The sequence below is a fragment of the Centropristis striata genome, chromosome 13, assembly GCF_030273125.1.
Source record: "Centropristis striata isolate RG_2023a ecotype Rhode Island chromosome 13, C.striata_1.0, whole genome shotgun sequence".
Lineage (NCBI taxonomy): Eukaryota > Metazoa > Chordata > Actinopteri > Perciformes > Serranidae > Centropristis > Centropristis striata.
The window spans coordinates 3,873,369-3,894,647 of NC_081529.1; the positions used below are offsets into that span (position 1 = coordinate 3,873,369).

Here is a 21,279-nt window from a genome sequence, read left to right on the forward strand (position 1 = left end):
TCCCAGAAAATGTGCTGGTATCTCCTCTTTCTCCTCAGTCCCCATAAATTCCGTCACTGCCTCATCAAATTACATCATGTTTAAGTCTAGTTTAAAGACTAGTATGGGACCCTTAACATCTTCTGAGGGTAATGATCACTAAGGACATTCTAGCAACTTTTAGGAAGTACTTAAATATCAAAGTGTCTTCCCTTAAGATTCCTATTTGTTTATTTCTAAGCCATCTTAGATTAAACTTTAAGAGCAACCTTAGCTCAAGTACTTTTACACAAACTGAAAATCTGAAATTGAAAATAAGTGTTTCAAAATATAATCCAAAACTATATCTGCTCTACAGGCCGAATAAAAAGAGACATCATAAAAATGTTATCTTCCTGTGTAACCTTCAAAGGAAATAAGCCAAATGTTTAAGCATTTGCTGCAACACCTTAGGAATGCACTGCAACTACCTCCATGAATGGTTAATGAATCTATGCAATGAATTATTGAATATTCTTGAGAAAGACCTCAGAGAAAGAAATATATTCCTACTGATGTCCGAAAGAAAAATAAATAGAAAATTGTAAAATCAGCAAATAGTAAAAACTCATATTCTTATCTTCAGTTTGCTCCCATAAAAGACTAATGTTAACATTTAAGAACCTGGAACTGGTTCATATTCTGCCATTTTTGCTTGAAATACTACTAAAAAGTAACTAAAATGATTAATAGATTATCAAATTTGTTGCTGATTAATATTCTGTTGATCAACCAATTAATACATTTATTGTAGCTGTAGCCACATCAATTCCTTCAACCACTTCAATTATCAATTAATATGTCAAATTTTTTATGTCAGGAAATAGTAAATAGCTTGGTTAGCAAGGTGCATATGTAGATGTTGTCATCTTGTTGACCTGTCAATCACAAAGTAGTCACCCTGTAAAGCATAGCCTGCTTTATCGTCTATTTTACTCTAAAAGGGAACATCATTTATTAATTTAACATGTTGCTGTATTGAAGAAGACTTCAATACACACCCTACTTCTCATCAAGTGAGAGGTAGGGTCATTATTATACAATCAGGCTTCTTTTTGGAAGGAGTCTCCCCCTGCTGGCCATTAGAAAGAATGCATGTTTAAGGGTATTTCAGCATGGGCTTCATTTTTCAGACCAAGAGGTTGCTGCTCGGTGGAGACTTTTATTTGGGATGTTGTCTGATATGCAAATAAAACAAAATGCAACAATTTGCAAATCCTTTGTGCCATAAATTCTGTTGAATACTGTGCAAAGACAACATATTTAACCACTTTTAATCGCCCAGAGACTTGGGCAGAGACTGGGCGGTTAAAGGTCGGCTGCACTCTGCCATCTCTGGAGGACATTTACAAGACTCGCTGCCTCAGGGGAGCTCGGAGCTCCTGCAGCAACTCCTCCCACCCCTGTCACCACCTATTCCAACTCTTACCCTCAGGACGGTGTTTTAGGGCAATAAAGACTAAAACAAACTGATACAGGAACAGTTTCGACCTGAGAGCTGTCATTGCCCTGAACACTTCCAAGAAATAAAAAATAAATAAATAAAAAACATCTTGATACTGTGGAACAACAATGCAATATATATATATATATATATATATATATATATATATATATATATATATATATATATATATATATATATATAGGTATATTCACATTACAACAATAGAGCATACAATATACATTCACATACATGCCCACACATGTGCATACATACAGATTATTTATTTTATGTGCAATAACTCATTATGTGCCTATAATTATCCCCGCCTGCTGCTCCCCCTTCTTCTTCTTTCTTCCTTAATAGGTTTTCTCATATTTTCTTTATTATGTTTAAATTATTGTATTCTGTTGCACTATGAGAAAACAAATTAGAGAATAAAAAAGAATAATAAGAGAATAATAAATGAGAGCTACTCTTTATAATTTCTCTGCACTTCTGTGCAATGACAGATAAAACTTTTCTATTCTCAAAACCCACCTGCCTGACAGTAGGTGATGTAGTTTCAGTTGTGTTTTAGCCAAATGCTAAACAGCACAACTTCAAACATTAGAATATGTTACCTTTAAGATGAGGCTTTAAACATGTACAGTATTTTGACCTTACATTTGTTATGTTTAAGCTTTAGCTTAACATTGTTTGTGATGTAATCCTAACCCTTACCCTACCCCTAAACATACCCGGGCAGGTGGGGCAGGCGGGTTTTAAGTTTTAATATTGCATTACAAGTTATATTGCTGTGAGTTGGACCGCTAGCGCATTGCTAGAGTTGGAGTATTTTGTAAATGTTTGGTGATTAGAGGGAACACATACTGATCATCTTGTTTTCTAACTGTACGTGCTCTGGAGAGAGTATTTTGTAGAAGGCAAAGCTTCTAAATACTTGATGTTTACAGTTACTAGTGGATCTCATTAAACTATTGATAAATCTGAAGTAAAAGTAAATCTTAACTTCAAACTATTGCACATTAGCACACGACTTTAAAAATGTATGCTGCATGCGATACAATGAACCAACATTCAGAACTACTGTATCATTGCCCTGTTTTACATGAAAACAAACACATTAATGGATTATTTTAATGAGCTCTCTTGCTATGTTGCAGAATTTATTTGAATTTGCATTGCTCATTACAGAGCTGTGAACATGGAAACGCACAAAAAAATAATGGAAAAGTAGTGTGCTGGGTGCAGATCAAGCAATAAAACATAGATTTCATTGAGGCAGCATGTACTTCTGTGTGTGCACCATGGGGAAAGCAGTCTAACAGTGCTTATATGCATAACTTAACATAATCCTAAACTCCAATTTCATTCTTTCCATGTGTTCCCTCCGAGGCAAGTGGTAGTCAAACCATCTTTTCTGTACTTTACACGAGCAGGTCAGCACAAATTAATTGGCAATTACACAGACACACTGACATACAGTACGGTAAAGTACACACACATACAGAGTTATGATTTCTATGCAGTGGCACAGAGGCTTTCACTGGTGCGAACAGAATTTTGTAGTGACACTCAGATCCTGAAGTGACTCTGACCCAGGAGGGGCTATCGGCTGTTGAAGAGCAAGAGGACAACCTAATTACTTTTTTAACGATATACCAGGTGGGCAAAGTTTTTCCTTCCTGAAGATCTCACACTAATCTCCAGGGTCAACCCCTGACCTTGAGCCATGCACAGTTTTTTAATCACCTGAATGAGGTAACAATGAAGCTGAGACATATCAGTTTGAGATACATATTTTACCACCAAGTCCTTTTTAAAACTGTTTGGCCTTTGTCGCTGTAACATTTTCCCAGTTTAGTCCCTGAGAGGCCAATTAAATGATTGTTAAAACTATATGACAGAAAGTTAATCCACTGGGCATTTTGTAGAAAAATAAATTCTGTAAATGTAATATAAAACTGCAGATAAAAAAAAATGTCTGCAGCATTTTGGCCAGTAGATATCACCCCCCCAGGCTTATAAAAAGCAGGTCAGGTGAGACGTCGCACCTCTTCTGTCATCACTTGCACTCATCAGTAGTAGATATTAAATGTTGAATACCTTTTTTTAAGTTATTATCAAATGGTTACTGCACATTATAGTGTGAGCAAGAGTGAAATGCATTGAAGTGGATTTCAGACAAGATATTTGCCCTGATGTGAGGAAGAGGGAGGTGATGTCCAGGAGCGAAACGCACAGCAAAGGCAGAGCACAGTATGGAGCTTCCTCTCCTCTAACCCTGAGCAGGTGTGGGCATGAGGAAAGGTCTGTTGCCAAGGCAACCGCAGACTCAGTCTCTTTCACCACAGGGAGAGGGATGGTGTTTGTTCTAACGCATATCATCTTTTTCAACACCAGGTTTCCGCAGCACGAGGCTCTTTTCACAGCACGGACCTGTTCTACTGGGATGCCTCAGGGCTCCATACTTGGCCTTCTTTCTTTCTTCACATGGTATCTCTCAGGTCGTCCTCAGCATCCATGTTTTTATCTTACCATTACATTCACCTCTGGCCAGAATGTTCTGCAGACCACCTCAAGTTTAACCTTGACAGATTTGAGCTGCTGTTCTTTCCCAGCATTACTATTTCTTGCATCTTTCTAACACTGTGACCACCTCCAAAACTGGAAAAAAAATGCATTTTAACTTTTTTATATTAGCAAAACTGAATTTTCCTAGGCCAGTTAAAGGAGAGTTATTTTTTGGCAGGCTGTCATAATAATTGGATCACATACACAACACTGTACAAGCCATAACACCTGAATATTTATAATCTTCATACAGCTGTTCAGCATGTACTGCAAACTGAATACTTAAGTCATGATTAAGGAAGCTACTTTAACACCAGAAGATATTTCAGATCACATAAACATGGTTTGTTTGTTTTTTCCAGCTATTGTTTTAAATGAGAATTGCTGCTTTTGCAATGCTGAGGCCCTCATGATTTTCTGAACAACAAAAACTTTAACTTCAGTTTTTCCAATTGACCAACTGGCTACACTGAGAGTCGAGCTTTCTGTGGAAGGGACAACAACAAGTGGACAACAAACTAGTAGCAGCTGTTCGTGGACCCTGGAGCTACCAAAGTTACCATAAACTGAACAGAAAACAGCAGGCTGGCCTGGAGGCAAGTTAGTGCGGTACTCAAGATTTAGGGTAATTATTTTTAAATTACAGATAGGGTCAGGACTTTGGTGCTCAGAGCTCTGTCTGATTGACTGACTGTCTAAAAGTATTTTTTTTTTTTTTTTATTAATTTAGACAAAACACAACACAAATCACCAATGAACAAACAGAGAAAAACAAGAACAAAACAAAAAACACAACAACAACAAAATCACAAAACCAACCCAAATAAATAAATAAAACCACAATAATAGACAAGAACCTTAACACATCAAAACTAAAACAAGACACACAAACACACACAAAAATACATCAAACATAATTACCACATAAAACACACAGTATATCAGTTAACTTCTAACTAAGAGAAAATAAAAAAGGGTTAAGTTAAATTAAATGCCAGCCTTCCACTTCAATAAATCTTTCCCACCTTTCCAAATACCGTCCAACATCACCATTCCTATAAGCAATATAACCTTCCAAAACAAAATAACGTTTAATAAGCATCCTAAATTGATTAATATTCAAAGAATCTGCATTGACAGCTTTAAAATTAAATCTTTTCCCCAAAAAGATAATTAAATTAATAATATAAATGCCTAAAAGTATTAATTAAGTATTAAGAAGCTGCTCGGGATCTTTCGCTCGTAACACATAAATCCTCATCAACATTTGGAGTTTGCCTCCAGATGGTGAGGTCACCTAATCTTACATGTCGCATCACAAATCGGTCTATATGTTTTCACACTGTCAGATTGACCTTTGACTTCTTTTAAAGTTTTATTGTACCGATAAAAAAAAAAAAGTAAAAATTGTAGATGTGTAAATTGTAGATAATAAAATGCTTTGAAAAATAAAAGACAACTGTGCAGAGTCTGCTGATGTGTGAGGTGATGCAAAGTTTCTGAACTGCGAGAAAATGAACCTTGTGGTGAGATTGTTTTGTAAAGTCAACTGTTGTTTTCAAGGTCAAGAATGAACTTTGAAGCAACACAATCATTTCTGGTGGAGGGATTGTACTCAGTGACCCCTTCAAGTGGGGCTTACACACTGACATTAAAGATCCAAATACACACCACCCTCCACTGCACTCCATTCCTCTTGTGTCTATGCCCGATATACAGGTTTTGAAAAATGCTCCTCAGGCAGAGATAAGCTGAGAAAGTGAAAGCCAAATGTTACACGTAAGGAATTACAAGAACATAGGACCTGCAGTGATTTTTTGCATGAGGTGTGCTGCAAGGTTATAATAGTTTTGGATTTTTCATTAGTTTTAGTTTTAATTTCGTTGAGAATTTTTGTTTTCAAATTCAGTTAGTTTTCATTAGTTATTAGAGTGAGTTTGCTATTTTTAGCTTAATTTTTAGTTTTTGAAAATGCTTAGTTTTAGTTTAGTTTTTATTAGTTTTAGTGTTAGTTTTAGTTTTTTTTGTAATGGGCTATGTGTTGGGTGCAAGATTCAAAGAGGTCATAATAAATTTGGCCTTTATTTCCTTTGGTTTATCCATCTCAGCCCCAATAAGGTTATTAACCCATACAAACATAAACATATTTACCATGTGTTGCATGTTCAAATAAAAACACTGGATTATGTATGAAAAAAGTTGACAAAGACGAAAACTAAGGACATTTTCATTCTAATTTTAGTTAGTTTTGTGACCATACAATACAGTTTCAGTTAGTTATCGTTTTCTAAAAAACTCTCGTTTTTATTTTTATTTCAGTTAACAAAAATGTTTTTTCAATTCTAGTTTTCGTTATTTCGTTAGTTTTCGTTAACTATAATAACCTTGGTGTGCTGTCCTGCTCAAAAACATGCACGGACAGCAGGTCACCTCTTAGATTATCTATATTTAATGTGTAACACATGAGAAAGGCTTGAGAAACCAAGAAGCTGTACCTGTCCAGGGCCGAGCTGAGCTCATCCAGCCTGTGGGTGTCTGTGGTGTTGCCCAGTTTAGACAGAGCATCCATCCTCTTCATAATGACCTCCAGCATGTCACTGATTTTCCTCAGCACCCCGCGAGATTCTTGGCCACCGAGCACTGAAAAACCAACAGACACAAACAGATAGTGTGAGAGAAATATTACCAAAGTAAATCAAAGAGATAGGAGAGTGAGGATGAGGAATAAAGTGGCCAGAAAGTCATTTTACAGAAAAGTGGACAGAGTAGTGATAAGTTAGAAAATAAATTAGATATAATTTTATGGCTTGGTACTAGAGCTGGGTTTCATTAAAAAATACAATACCAGTACCCTTAATGTGATACTGATACCAATATAGCACTTTATTTTATTTTTTTTTTTCCTACTTTTTCCTAGCCTGGGTATACCCATGCTGCCTTGCACACTCAATTTCTGAGTGCAACTGCAAGGCGGCATGGTGTCCATGGTGATTCTTAGCCCTGCTTTGGTATCCAATCACAGAACGGGGAGGGACGGCAAGACGATGACGCGTACTATTGGACAGACGGAAGCCTGCAGTTTGCTTACAGATCCAACATGGCTGCAGCAGACGTGAAGCACTCTTTCAATCTAGCTGTAGACAGTGTTCTAGATAGTTTAGAGTGAAAGTTTATTTTAAAAGAAGAACAACATTTGGCTTTACACTCCTTTATCACCACCAAAAAGGATGTTTTAGCCTTGCGTCCAACAGGATTTGGCAAAAGCCTAATTAGTCTAGATGGAATTGTCCAAAAAGTGAAAGTGAGGAGCATTTATGGGTAAAATGGTTCCCAAGCGAAATTTTGAGTTTTTGACCTTCTCATTTGCATATCAATATAGCGGCCAAATTGCCCATCTTGCTCAGTTGTTGGACCATTTTACCCTTTCCCCACCATTTTTTGTAAGTAGGCAATCAAAGATGAGGAAATTAAGTTTCTAGATCTATAGTTTAGGGTCAAAGTAAGGATATAGTGGAGGCTCAGTGTCTTTTTTATGTATATTTATATATATGCAAAATACCAACTTTTAAGGTGAAATTAAGCATTATTTGTGTGTTTTTTTTAAGGCCGACATAAATATCCAATCAATATTGCTTTTAAATGTTCCAGTTGGTATTTTGCATACATATATATACATAAAAAAGACACTGAGCCTCCACTATATCCTTGCTCTGACCCTAGACTATAGATCCAGAAACTTAATTTCCTCATCTTGATTGCCTACTTACAAAAAAACTAAGGGGAAATGGTCCAATCACTGTGCAAGATGGGCAATTGGCCATTTGATATACAAATTAGAAGGTCAAAAACTCAAAATTTCGCTTGGGAACCATTAAATGCTCCTCACTTCTTATAGAAGGCCTTTTTTCTGAAATCCGTCTAGATTAAATCTACCAACTAGCCCTGTAAGTGGCTAAACTAATGGGGTTTAGCGAGACCCCGGTCGATAATACGATTGGCTAAGAGCTACATACAGACGCTTATGATAGACATTCGTATCGCCCAATAAACGGATCTGAATGATCGTAAACCACGCCTCCTCTACGGAAAAATGAATAGGTGGTCTCCAGACTATATCTCATTTGTGATATCGTCTGGCGTTAGCCAGGCTAACTTTTTCCTACATTACACACTGAACTGCCAGTTCTGCTAAATTCACCACACATGACATCACACCACCAAAGACTGGATGGGTTGGAGCTCCTGCAGTAGTTGGCCAATAACAAATTGTATTAAATCAAAGAACACTCGCTGTGATTGGCTGCGAGCAAATCTAATCAAATGAACAAATTTGTTTCTTGATTTGGGTACAATAAAGGATTCAATCCAGTAAGTTTCAATACTACGTGGTTCTGGGGTATTTTGGTTGATGCCTTAAAGATATTAAGTACCAGCCCTACATGGTAAAGTTTGTTTCTATTTTAAGTCACATTTTATATAACCACATTTGGCTTCTTGTAATGTACAAAACAAGGTCATGAGAAAAACAAAGCTTTTTTTTTTTTTTTTTACAATATATTTTCTTCTCCGAAATTATTCAGTGTACTGCAGTCTTAATCCACTAATGCAGCACGGACTCACTCAGGGCCACATTTGAAATCCATTTACTTAATTTACTTAATAAGTCTGAAACACCACTTTCTAGATCCTGCATTCTTTTGTCCTTGGTTACTAAAGCAGCAGCAGCAGCTCGCCAGGAGCAAGCTTTCCAGCAAAAACACAGGAACAGGCAAATTAGTCTGACAGTATTGGTTTTGCCTTCCTGCTTGGCTCAAATTATTAAAGACCTGACAGGTGGTAAACCAGAATGATGCGTTGAACGAACTGCTAGTCAGTTAATGAGCCTGCAGCTACAGACAATAAGGGCAAAGCAGGTCAGCAGACTGCACCACTTATCATTCAAGGTCCTGACCCGGACTCCTTTTCTTTGATCACTTTAAGCTCTACACTCAATGCCGAGCGTAATTATCAGCAGAGTTCAAAATCACCAAAAGGTTCATGTGCACAGACCAAAATCAAAAGAATCAGGATGAATAATGACATTTTTGGGACTTGGGAGTGTATTATTTGTGGTTTGAGCCTCCTGTGGAAAATACAAAAAAAAGCCTCATATTGTTCTCAGAGACTGTGAGTGAAAATAAAGTCTCACCTTTCAGTGTTCCCTCATCAATTGCATTAGGCTTTTGAAACTGCAATGTGTGGGACTCACTTCTCCTGTCAGAGTTCATTTATCATTGCCCAAGAGAAAGTCACCTTTCTCTGAAAAGAAATTGTATTACATCACCAGTAAATGAAATAAGAACCAAAGGAAAAACCACCCACCTCTATCCGTCAGTGTGCATGTGTGTCTATGTGTGTGTTGATCAGATTTTTTAAAAAAGGAAGAGAAGCACCTGGCATCAGAAACAAGTCCAGAGCCAAGATATTCCCACTAAATCTCTTATCTTTATTGCCTGTGCTGTATTTCTTCTTTGGCTTAGCTCTGTTTCCCTCATTTCTAGAATATCCTCAGTCAAACTGGCCTAAAGACGTCTCGCTTTGAATAATTCAGCAGTTACACAACAGTTTTTCTTTCCACAGACAGAAAGAGACTATATTAATTCCTGTTCAGATTTGCAGCTTTATGGCAGCAGTTTAACAACATTTTAAAAGAAGAATGGCACAGGATAGGAATGAAGATGAGATCTAGGAAACCACTGCAGGGTAATATATTACTACGCTAATGAATCCTAAGTCCTGCCCCTTTTACACTCGGCGCTTCTATAAGAGTAGAGAAAGAACTTTGCATAACCTGTTACACTTATGATGAAAAGAAAAAATAATTGAAGAAGATTTAAAGATGAGGCAATGTTCTTTTGTTTACCTTTGTAGGGCAATGAGTCACGCAAAGTAACTTTGTGTTATTTATTTGGACAAACCCGACAAATAGCATCCCAACAGGTGAAGCAGTCCTTACTGTTCAATCTTCAATCCTGACCCCCATAAACTAATACACATGGCGGCACCTTGTTAAATGGCATCCGTGTCGCCATGTTTCTTTTTGTCAAGCTTGTCCAACCCATATACTATATCAAAATAATAGACACAGTCACAGTAAAGTCATACATTGGTTTGTGGACTCCAATTCTGTCTACCTCATGCTAGGTAGACAGTTTGGTTAGCATAGGGCAATATTCAAAAGTGAGAATTAGGGTCATTTTCCCATTGACATACAATTTGACTTCATTTTTCCAAACCAGTGGAGTCGCCCCCTGCTGGCAAATAGAAAGAATGCAATTGAAAGTCACTTCCGCTTTGGCTTCACTTTTCAGGCCCCAGTGGTGGTAACTTGGTCCTACAGCAAAAGTAGGATAGCAAAAAAAAGTAGGATATGTCAATTGTCCAAGTAAATACAGTCTGCCCACTGTTGCCCACCAACTGTCTGAATTCTTACATGTAACTGTAGTATCAAACCTTGGACACCAAAATCACCAAAACAATGATTATACCTTTCTTCTGTTGGCCTCAGACTATTTGCTTACTTTAGAGGTTCCTCTTTCAGCTCCAGTGTACTTGCCGCACTAAATCTAAACAAGGCCTCTGGGCGAAAGTGTAGGAAGAACTCACATATCTTCACGGTAATGCTCCTCGCACACATTGTGCTCGTAAATCACCATTACCAAGACCCAACACCCTTCCTACGCAGTACATTTTTAGAACTGAACCTTATATATGTTTGCAATCAAGTGTTCATCAGGCTGCTTTTTACTCTTGCTTTCTGCTGCCTCTTGGGAAACATTGGATAATGTGTTTTTTTTTCCCCCAGTGCACAGTCCTGCATGCTGACAGTGGTGTAGCTGGGGCTGATAGTATCTGTGTGCTAATGTAGAGCCTCCACTGTGTCATTCCTCATCTGCTGGTTAATAAAGGGCCGATTTAGCAGCAGCTAATCTCCTTTAACGACTCAATTTCGGAAGTGCCACAGCACAATCGATATTATGAACAAATTCCAATTAGATCGCCATTTGTACTGTAGCCTGCTGTGTGCACGGCGAAGCACTGGCCGAGTAGCTGTAAACAAGTTCCCTAGGAGAGACTGCCTGGCTACATGTTATCACCAGAGATTGTATAAAACATCACACAGAAACATTTTTTAACTTTAACAGGCTACTAAAAACTGAAGATGCTTTTAAGCTGCTTTTATGACTACTTTCAGATCACTCTGGCTATGTCATGGTCACAGTCTTTTAATACTTTTATTTGTCCGTCAGTTCAGCTGATTCTCTCACGGTCTTACCCTCATTTTCCATCACCTGATCCTCACACTGTCACACCTGCTCCTAAGTTCCAGCTCAACAGGAAAGTTTGCACCTGCCCTCGAGCAATAGAAGCCAGAGTGTAAGGCAACAAGTGAAGGGGCCAAATGCACCAAGTCCAGGCAGGGATGTATTGATTTACTCCTAATGGAGATATGAAAGAAGCACTGAAGAACCTTTTCTTACCATTTAGAAAATTTGACCAACTCTTACCATGGCTGCCACTTAGATACTACCAGGTCCTTTCACTCACTTAGCAACCTTTCTACGCAAAGGGGACTATTCGACTGCAGCCTTGGATTGGAGGGAAAGTCAGAGGGCATCTGGCAGACAGATAGAGGATGGCAACAAATGGGTTTGTTGAAGTGGAAATGTTAGTTCCAGTCTTTTTTCTTGTTATTCTGCTGAATTTTGCTCTGATGAATGACCTTAGCAGTTCTGTCCATGGGTTGTGCTTTTGAGTCCTCACCCGAACCATGTCTGACAGATTAATATTTTGATCAGCTATCATAAGTTCCCCAGACTACATCGGTTTACATAAAAGTGTTATAGGTCCAAGTCAAACAGTGAGAGGTGCCTGTGCTTTTATTGATCTGTCAGTCAACAGTTCATTTAGATTTGGCCTCTCAACACTGCATTCACAGTATCTTTCATCAGATTCTGTGGTTGAGTATATTTCATTAAAATCCCCCACCAGTCAGTAAGTCTTGCAGTTGGAGGCTTTGATTTAGATGCTTCAATAGTGGCACTCGATTGATTTATAGAGAGCCACGAACAAAATCCTATTTACAAGGAAGAGTCACAGAGCATCTCACCACCTTGTGATGCTGCTTGACCTTATCTCAGAGTGAGGCTCTGAATAGTGTCTCACAACACCAGCAGCAACTTGAAAATCCTGATGATGGGTTTAATCTCACAACAAATTTATTTTATCACTTAAACGGAAGGTGCATAAAAAACAACAACATATAAGCTGAGCCGCTGATGATAGTAATCACTCGAGCATGTGTCGAGCCTAAAATGCTGTGTGTCTAATCTGCAATTAGCCTACTTAGACAAGTCTTGTTGTGTTAAAATACTTGAAGGGAAACTTATCAGATTTTCAACCATCTGTGTGTCACTGACGAATGCAGACGAATGGAGCCCGGAGCTCCGAGTCATCCAGAATAGCATGAAAAACATGATGGAATCAGCAAGTTAGCGTGCTAACAAGCCAGCCGCTAAATGAGTTCTTTGCTAAAAATTAGTAAAATACAACAATTTGATTGTTTCATCCTCACACTCTTACAAAGCGTACAGCACACTACTCACGCCAGATTATTGACAATTTAGTTTAGCTAATTTTTTCCAACTAGTGTAGCATGAAAACATGATGACGTTAGCAAGTTAGCTATTCAGCTTTTTGCTAGTTAAAGTATCTATGTTTAATGCTACACTGCTGACAGAACTTTAGACAAACAGCGGGGTGGCTAGCTGGGTTTAACCTGTTGTCAGGAGACGACTCTACAGGGAGTAGAGTCGACAGAAGACAAACTAGCGTACTAGCTAATTAACAGTAAATTCATCTATGCAGCTGTTGATGCTGCATCAAGACATTCATCATGTTGAATCGGGCTTGGTTTTAGCTAAAGCAGGTTGTAAAAACGATAGAAGATGCCTGTTCCATCAGTAGAGACTGACCTCTGGTGGTGTGTTTTGTAAACTACAATACATCACTGAAATACAGCATCTCACAATCAACAAGAATTATCTGTATTTTGACAGTATTGAAAGTCATACCATTGGGTTTTCTAAATAATGTGGTAAAGTAACCATAATAACATGATACTGCCCAAGCCCACTGAATTAGCATTTTGCTTTAACCCATTGACGCCTAAAACGTCTGTAAAACCTCTGGGCGATTTTAAAATAACCCCCTAAAACCTGAAGTTTTTCTGGAAATTCAACAGAAGTGTCAACGTTTCTACTAAATAATAGATTTTTCAGCCTCTGTAGCAGGTAGAAATGAAATTCAAAAAGTATTTGAGAGCTTGTACAAATACTACAAAACGACGTATTCCCTTTCCAGGCTTCAATGGGTTAATTAACATTTTCTTTCAACAAGGAGTGGTACTTCAAACAAACATAGACACACCACACCGAGGTACACACTATGCCTATATACAATAAAAGCCTATGCAAAATGCCACGATATAGCAAAATGATAGTTGCAAGAAAGAAGCAATAAAGCTGCTGCAGTGACACTAATCTCACCTTCTACTGCAGGAAAGTGACCAACATTCCCAGAACAAAAAGCTCCCATATTCAAATTAACTGATAATTAACATTGTGGCCAATGTTGGAGTCTATTCTTGTTTTTTATTGTTGTCGTAATAGAAATATTTTGTCCAATGGCTACTGACAATCCAGTAAAAGACACAGCTTTAAAACATCTCATATAACATTTTATTTTACAACAAGCTCAATAAAATGGAAATAGTGTTTCTACGTCTAATTTATTCATCAACAAAACAATTGATTAGAGCTGCCTTTCTGTCATGTCTGATATATATTTTATATATATTTAAATATATATATATAGTTCTCGTCCACATTCAGAGGGGAATAAATACAATGTGACATGCCTGATATGCATGCTGGCTGCAGTGAGGGGCCCCAGGGTCCGACCTCTCCATCTCACCTGTCAGGATATATTCATGTATCATGTATTTCCACCTGCTCCGCACTCTTACACACACATGCACAGATGTCCTCTCACCCTCAATTCAAATATTCATTCCAGGAAAGTCTGATTGAGATTGAGTTTCCCTCTTCCTTTTGGCACGGGGGCAACTGGCAGGTCCTGATGCTATTAGAGCAGAAAAACTCTGTCACTTATCCTCTGTGCAGTTACAGCCTCTTATTGTACCCGACAGTCTGGAAGAGAGGAAGCTTCATGCTCTTTTTTTTTTCAAGTGGTTCTCTGTAGCTTCAATTAAAACCTGAATCTGTCTCTTTCCTGAGTTACCGCCCATGACTTTCCTCACAGTATTTATTTATTTATTTATTTATTTTTTTCCTGTGCGACTATGCATGTATGTCTGGGTGTGTTTATGTGTTTGTCTAAACTGGGTATTTTGAATTGTACATATTTTTTTTTCTTTTTATATTTATATTTTTAGACACTCTTAAATGTTGCACTTACTGGAGAGCACTTTGAATTTCGTTGTACATGTGACAATGACAAATAAAGACCTATATATTCTATAGTATGCAGACTTAGACTAACATGGAGCAAACTACAGCTGAAAGCATGGTGATGTTTTTTTATACTGAACACTTAAAAAAAACACAGCAGCCTTACATTTATTGATTTACCACAGTGTTTCCACCAATCATTTGGTGTTTGATACAAGCAAACCTGGTCATTTATAAAGGCAAACTCAGACACAGAGCCCACGGTCTGCTAATAATATTAAAAACACACACATCAGAAATTCACCCAGGAACACACAAGTGTCACAGCATGCAATCATTTTCCAGGACGGGAGTTTAGTTTTATTCTCTTTTATGCTCCCAATATTCAGATTGCACCGGAGCATAAAAATGTGATGAGCATTTGCATAAACATATTTCCTGTTTTCACACAGAAAAAATCTTGCATGAATGCAAAAGAAACAACAAGAATAGAAAATGCTACCTACAGTAAACCGAGTCTGGAAGTGAACTTCCTGACCCAGTTTGCAGCTCACCCTACACAGCTGGCAAAGCCTGATCAACATACAGAAACTCCCTGCATACCAAATTCACTCAAAGCTAATATAATAATATAATACAGTGATAGCGCACAGGGTGTTGTCACTTTTTAAGAAATTACTTTGAAAATGAGTGTGTTTTTGTGTATAGCGTGTCCATACACACTCCATGGCCACACTCAGATAAAGGTAATAACGTTGCAGCAGCTAATTTACACAAACAATCAGAACTGTAGTACTTAATTTCTCACAGCTTCCCCCCCAGGAGACAATTTAATCAACTGAGGTCTGCACCAGCACTTCCACACACCAAATCAAATCAAATCAACACACACAGTTTTTTCCCAACAGTCAATTTTAGGGCTGACCCGAATGCTTCAAAGCGTGGACTGTCGCCATAGTTACCGGCGTCCAAATCAGTGTTTGAATGCTTTTTATGTTTGTTTGTTTGTTTGTTTTTAATTAAAGAGCTGCTCCTGTTCATGGTAGATAATAGAAAAGCTACCAAGTAGAAGGGACTGTAACAGCAAGACAGAAACTGGAGGACAAGTCGAAACCAAGTTATTATTTGCAGTTACAAAAAAGTCACACCTTGTGATATTTTGCTAACTAACCCAGCTATTCTCAACCTTGGGGTCGGGACCCCAATTGGGGTCGCGAAATGATTTCTGGGGGTCGCCAAGTCAGCTCTGTCTTCACTGTGTTAAAGTGTAAATTTTGTTTCCTTTTTGGTCATTTTCTGTCTTTTCTGGTCATTTTGTGTATTTTTTTGGTCATTTTGTATCTTTTTGGGCCATTTTGTGTCTTTTTTTGATGATTTTGTGTCTTTTTTTTTTATCATTTTGTGGTCAATTTGTGTCTTTTTTGGTCATTTTGTTTCCTTTTCTGGTCATTTTGTGTCTTTTTTGGTCATTTTGTTTCCTTTTTCTGGTCATTTTGTTTCTTTTTTGGGTGATCGGAACTGTGAGTGCGAGATTCTGTTCAGTGAGCGGGGGTCGCGGACAACAAACAACCAATCAATCAACAACCTTTACCACGATAGGATGTGGAATCCATGGTCACCATGCTTTCCGACTTGAGCTAGCCAGCCAGTGGCAAAAACATCCTCCCATACACTTTTTAACATCAATATTAAGCCACAAGGACGTAAGGTACGGCCCAGACCAATCATATCATTACAGGGCAGGTCTTGTTCGTAACTGCAGTGGAATCCATAATAACACGGCAAAACCCAAATCCTGGTCCTCATGAGTGGTTGAAACAAAATGCAGACTGTTGTTTTACTTCTGTCCACTGCTTGGCTTTATATCACTCTGGGAGCATTTCAGAATCCTTTTGTAAAGATGTTTATAATGCTATATATTTTATTCTTATTTATTCTTTATTTTCTCTGTTATCATTTACAGAACTAGTGCAGTGCCCGTAGGAAGTATGTATTCATATAGTGGAAGATTAAGCAGATAAAACACTTACTTTTCATAAGGTATGCACACCATCCAGCACATACACATTGAACATTGATATTCGCTGGAAACTATTAGAATATTATTGGAAAATCAAACCTTGTAGCGCACTTTAAAACTCTGAAAGATAATTAGGCTAAAAAGCCAATGCTATCACACAATGGGGCGGAGCTCCCCTAAAAGGCGTCCGATCGGAAACAGTGCCAACACGTCCTACGTAAATAATGATATTTTGAAAAATGAATTAAAAAATCTTCAAAATTGAGGACGCACACCTTTGTGCCACGCACAAGCCGTATACGAAATTTGAGGTCAGTCTGACTAACGGTCAGCAAGATATGCCCTAGACACACACACACACACACAGAGCCTTCTTGCTTTTATAGATAGATTGACAATGTTATATACTGTTTCCATATGTTTAACAATATACACTTTTATTTATAAAGTTTTATGTTTGGGAAAGTAGCTCTCTCAGTAGATTTGCAGAATGGTGAAAAATGGCAAATAATTACTATATCAGCCACCATATCTGTGATCAATGAATTTCCCCCTTCTAAAATCAGTATTTGCATCTGTCTCAAAAATCCCATATTGGTCAGGCTGTTGAAAGCAGTACTGAAAACAATCTCTATCTAAAATGTGTCCCCTTTTATGCAAAACAATAGCACCCAAACCCAGAAAAAGGTGCCGTGTTATGAATAAGTCTCAGTCTTAAATCACTATCAATTCACGCTTGGAATGCCACAAAGCTGTAAACAATAGAGCAATCTGAGACAGAAAACATGTTTGCAGTTAAATCTGGTAAGTGCTCATCTTGGCAAATACAAGCAATCAGTAAAGCCCCTGTTGTCGTGCCTGCCTCACAATCCAAGAGAAAATCACTGCTATTTCCACCAGGTGACAGGAGCTTGTGAAGAAGTGAACAATGATCAGCCATCTTTTATTCACACCTCTTTTTTCTGTCAAGCACAGAGGCAGGCAGTCAGCTTCGCATTCATTGCCAGTTCCTTTTAACTACCGGGGAAGTTGCATCAGTAGCAAAGGTCAGTTTGTTTTATTCATAACATCTACAGACTCTGCAGGGGAGCACTTCTATTTCAAGCAGATTACTTATCCCATTTTTCATTCAAACAAAGTACTGCAGTTCACAGCTTTGATAGACCTGCAAATGCCACACCCTCACACGGAGCGATGTCAGGGAAGACTCATTTTCATGCATCACATCGTGAGGATCGCTGAGCCATGAAATAAAAAAAAAGTTCTGTCAGAGTCTGTGAAAGGATCGCAGTGAACAGGATACTGAACATGATGCTCCTTCCACACCTCTGACGCTCTGCTACGTGACTCAGTGATGGATTAAAACTTTGTGGAAAAGGCAGGGCTTCTTTTATATTTCATACTTTAGAGTTTCAGTAGTACAACCACCAAAATGTAGTTGAAAGTAGATGCTTTATTATTCTTTCCGGACCAATTTTAACACATTTTGGGGATAAATATAGGCACAATCTGAAACAACAATCTGTTTGCCTGCAGCAAATCACACATAAAAACTACTCCGGTAATGGAGCTTGCAGGTAGGAATAAAGGATGCGTTAACATCTGAACCATTTAGTCTTCCTCTGACCGAGGTAAAACCTGAAAGCATCCTAGGCCCATTTCTCCCTTTGTGGCAAAGCCGCAATAAGACCCCTGTGGTAAAAGGACACACTGTGAAGGTGGTCTTCAAAGAGCTTATTAGAAAGCACCAGTAGACCTCTGGAGCCTTTAAGATATCTAGGATCAAACGCTACCGACTTTCATGCTTCCCACTCTGCTAGAAATCCCTTCCCTCTGTCCCCCCTCTTACTTCTTCTCCACATCATTAGCTTCCTGTACCTTCAAAAGGAAGTAATGAAGGAAATGCATGCATTTTAAAACTGGATACATTACTCAGTTTCCAAAAGCAACTCACTGGTATTCTCTGGCTTTAGAGTGTCAAAGATTGCAACACTATTTTATACATGGGTATCTGTGAGGAAACAAAGGCTGCTTTTCTTCGTGTGCAAACCTGAAAAGCAGGTATAAAAGTCTTGGTGCATCTGAGGTAAGACAAAAACAGATGAGAGAGACTGAGCTGCAGAGGAACATAAAAAGAAAGAGGTAGAGAGAGGCAGGACGTCAGAGAGCGGAGAGAGAGAAACAGAAGGTGGCACGACGATAATTACATATTTTTCTTCACACCTTTTGCTCTTCAGGCAATCGTTGCCATTCACAAGACGAGCAATAAACATGGTAGGTGGTTCTCTCGGCTCAGAATGGCCTTTTTGTTTACCCTTTCAGATTAAAAACACTGTGCATATTTAAGGTGCTTTTGCTTTTGCCATGCTTTTGTGAGATTTGTACATTTCCTTCATGAATGTATGACTCACACACACATTGACAACATGGGTGTGTGTGTGTGTAAATGTCTGTGGCTCTCCACAGCAGAAGCTGGATGGATGCAAACTGAAGCCAAAATCCAAGTCAATAATATGTCAGCCAAAGCCCTTTCAGAGAAAGATTGGTGATATATCTAAATATGCATACATGAGTCCGGAATATATTTGACAGTGTAACTTTAAAATGGTGCAATAACACAGTTTACCCATCAAAGCTTGCATTTCAGAGGTAGTTTTCGATGTCACAGAGGACAAGAACACTGGGTAACACTTTACAATAACCATCATTTATAAATGGTAAACAGATAGTTTGTTAATGTTTAATCATTATTTATAAACCATATATAGGCCATTTATAATGGTAAATACATCATTTATTAATGTTTAACTAACTACTAGCCATTAACAAACAATTCAATTATAATTAAGTTTATTAATAGTTTTAGTTGCACTCATTATAGCATTTTTAACACCATATTAAGTATGTTAATGATTTTTTTAAATGATTCATATACCTTTAAGAAATTGGTTGAAATTTTTTTAAGATTAAATATGTATAGCACTTTGTAAATGTTAATAATTGGTTTATAAACCATCTATAAACATTATTTAGTTGGTTATTGTAAAGTGTTACCGAACACTGAGTCACTGTGGTAAACTAGCTCACGTCACGTATGTGTTTACAACAAACATGTGGTATTATTTCCATGCGTCGGACCTTCAAGCTGCTCTGACAGTCTTTCCACCAAATGTACAGGATATGTACAGATAGTATTAGTGAACAGAGAAGGATCTTAATTACCTCTATCACATTTTGGATGCAGCAATTCGTCGGAGGCTTTGTGGAACTTTGTGGAAGGAGTAGCTGATGAAAATGTGTGGCGTGAAAACTTCCACATACCCAAAGATGCTCTTATGGCTTTAAGTGATGCTGCCTGGCTGCATACAATCGAATTTCACACACTTTTGCGTCACCGTATGCAGCAGATTTCCTCCCGAAAATGCTCGTCTAAACGAGGAATAAAAAGTGAAGACGCGACGCCACTTTTGCGTCTTCTGTTCAGACCGCCCTCGTGTAAACGTAGCCTAAAACTGTAAATATACCCTCACCGGTCACTTAATTAGTGAGCAAGGTGTACCTAACAAATGTTCAGAGATGTTCTCCTGCAGACCTTGGTTATAATGAGTGGGTTACCGTTACCTTTCTATCATCTCCAACCAGTCTGGCCATTCTCCTCCTCTGGCATCAACAAGGCATCAAGGCTCACTTGATATTTTCTCTTTTTCTGAATATTCTCTGTAAACCCTAGAGATGATTGTTAGATCAGCAGTTTGTGAAATACTCAGACCAGCCAGTGTGTGGCTGGTGAGTGTATATTAGGGATGTAGCAGTACATTTTTCGGAAAAGCACAAACAAAGTGATGGAAACGAATATTGATTCTACCTGGGCTTGCCATTAATTATTTGGGAAATAAAAAAAAAAACATGATTGATATGTCTGTGCATCACGCTCATTGTGTAGTCACCCCAGTCACCACTGGAGTGACTGCTGCAGCCTGTCCAAGGCTGCCTGGTAGGGCCATGTGTGTGTGTGTGTGTGTCTGAAAGAGAGTGACTAACAGAGAGGCGGAGAGAAGGTGGACTGCGGCATGCAATGTTTCTGTTAGTTATTCATTAAGCAGGTCCGCCCAGGTCTCTGTTTTATCACGTTTTGACCCACCTGCAGAACCTGCTGGACTATTGTGGGTCGAAACTCCCGCAGCGAGGATGAGGAGGCATCCTGTGCAGGAGTAGCAAGACAAAACACTGGTGTGGCTGCTGGATTGCTTTCAAATCCCTGCAACCTATACATGAAATGAAGCTTAGAACATGCAGTTTTTGGCTGTAGCCTTTATGAGTTCCAATTAAAAAAAAGCCCAGTCAACATATGTTCGAGATGTTTTCTAATTCTATTCGCTTCGTCAATGCATTTAACTTTAAGAATGTTAAGAAGGCTATTTTGTTAATTGTTTGAAAATGGCATGCTGTCACTTTGAGAGAGTGCACCTTCATGTATTTTGCTTGTAAAAAACATAAGAACTGAGGAGGCAGTGGAGCCTTTACTAGCTGTGTAGTCGCATGGTTTTCATTATGTCCTGTGCTGTTTTTTGTATGTGAATTTACCTGCTATAACACAAGAAATAATATATTTGTTAATATTTGTTTTTCAAATTCAACAACTGACTTTGAGTGGATTAGTGAACCATATATGTTAGGATGAATTCTCAACCTTGGGGTCCCGACCCCAA

The 21,279-nt window shown here is 38.3% G+C and overlaps 1 protein-coding gene across 1 annotated transcript in view; it reads right to left on the reverse strand.

Annotated features, from left to right (window-relative positions):
* LOC131982901 (alpha-1,6-mannosylglycoprotein 6-beta-N-acetylglucosaminyltransferase B) overlaps positions 1-21,279 on the reverse strand; it is a 104,962-nt gene that overhangs the window by 77,002 nt on the left and 6,681 nt on the right. The window contains exon 3 of the mRNA XM_059347494.1: positions 6,535-6,679. Within this exon, the coding sequence (XP_059203477.1) occupies positions 6,535-6,679 (145 nt within the window). The remainder of the gene's footprint in view (positions 1-6,534; positions 6,680-21,279) is intronic.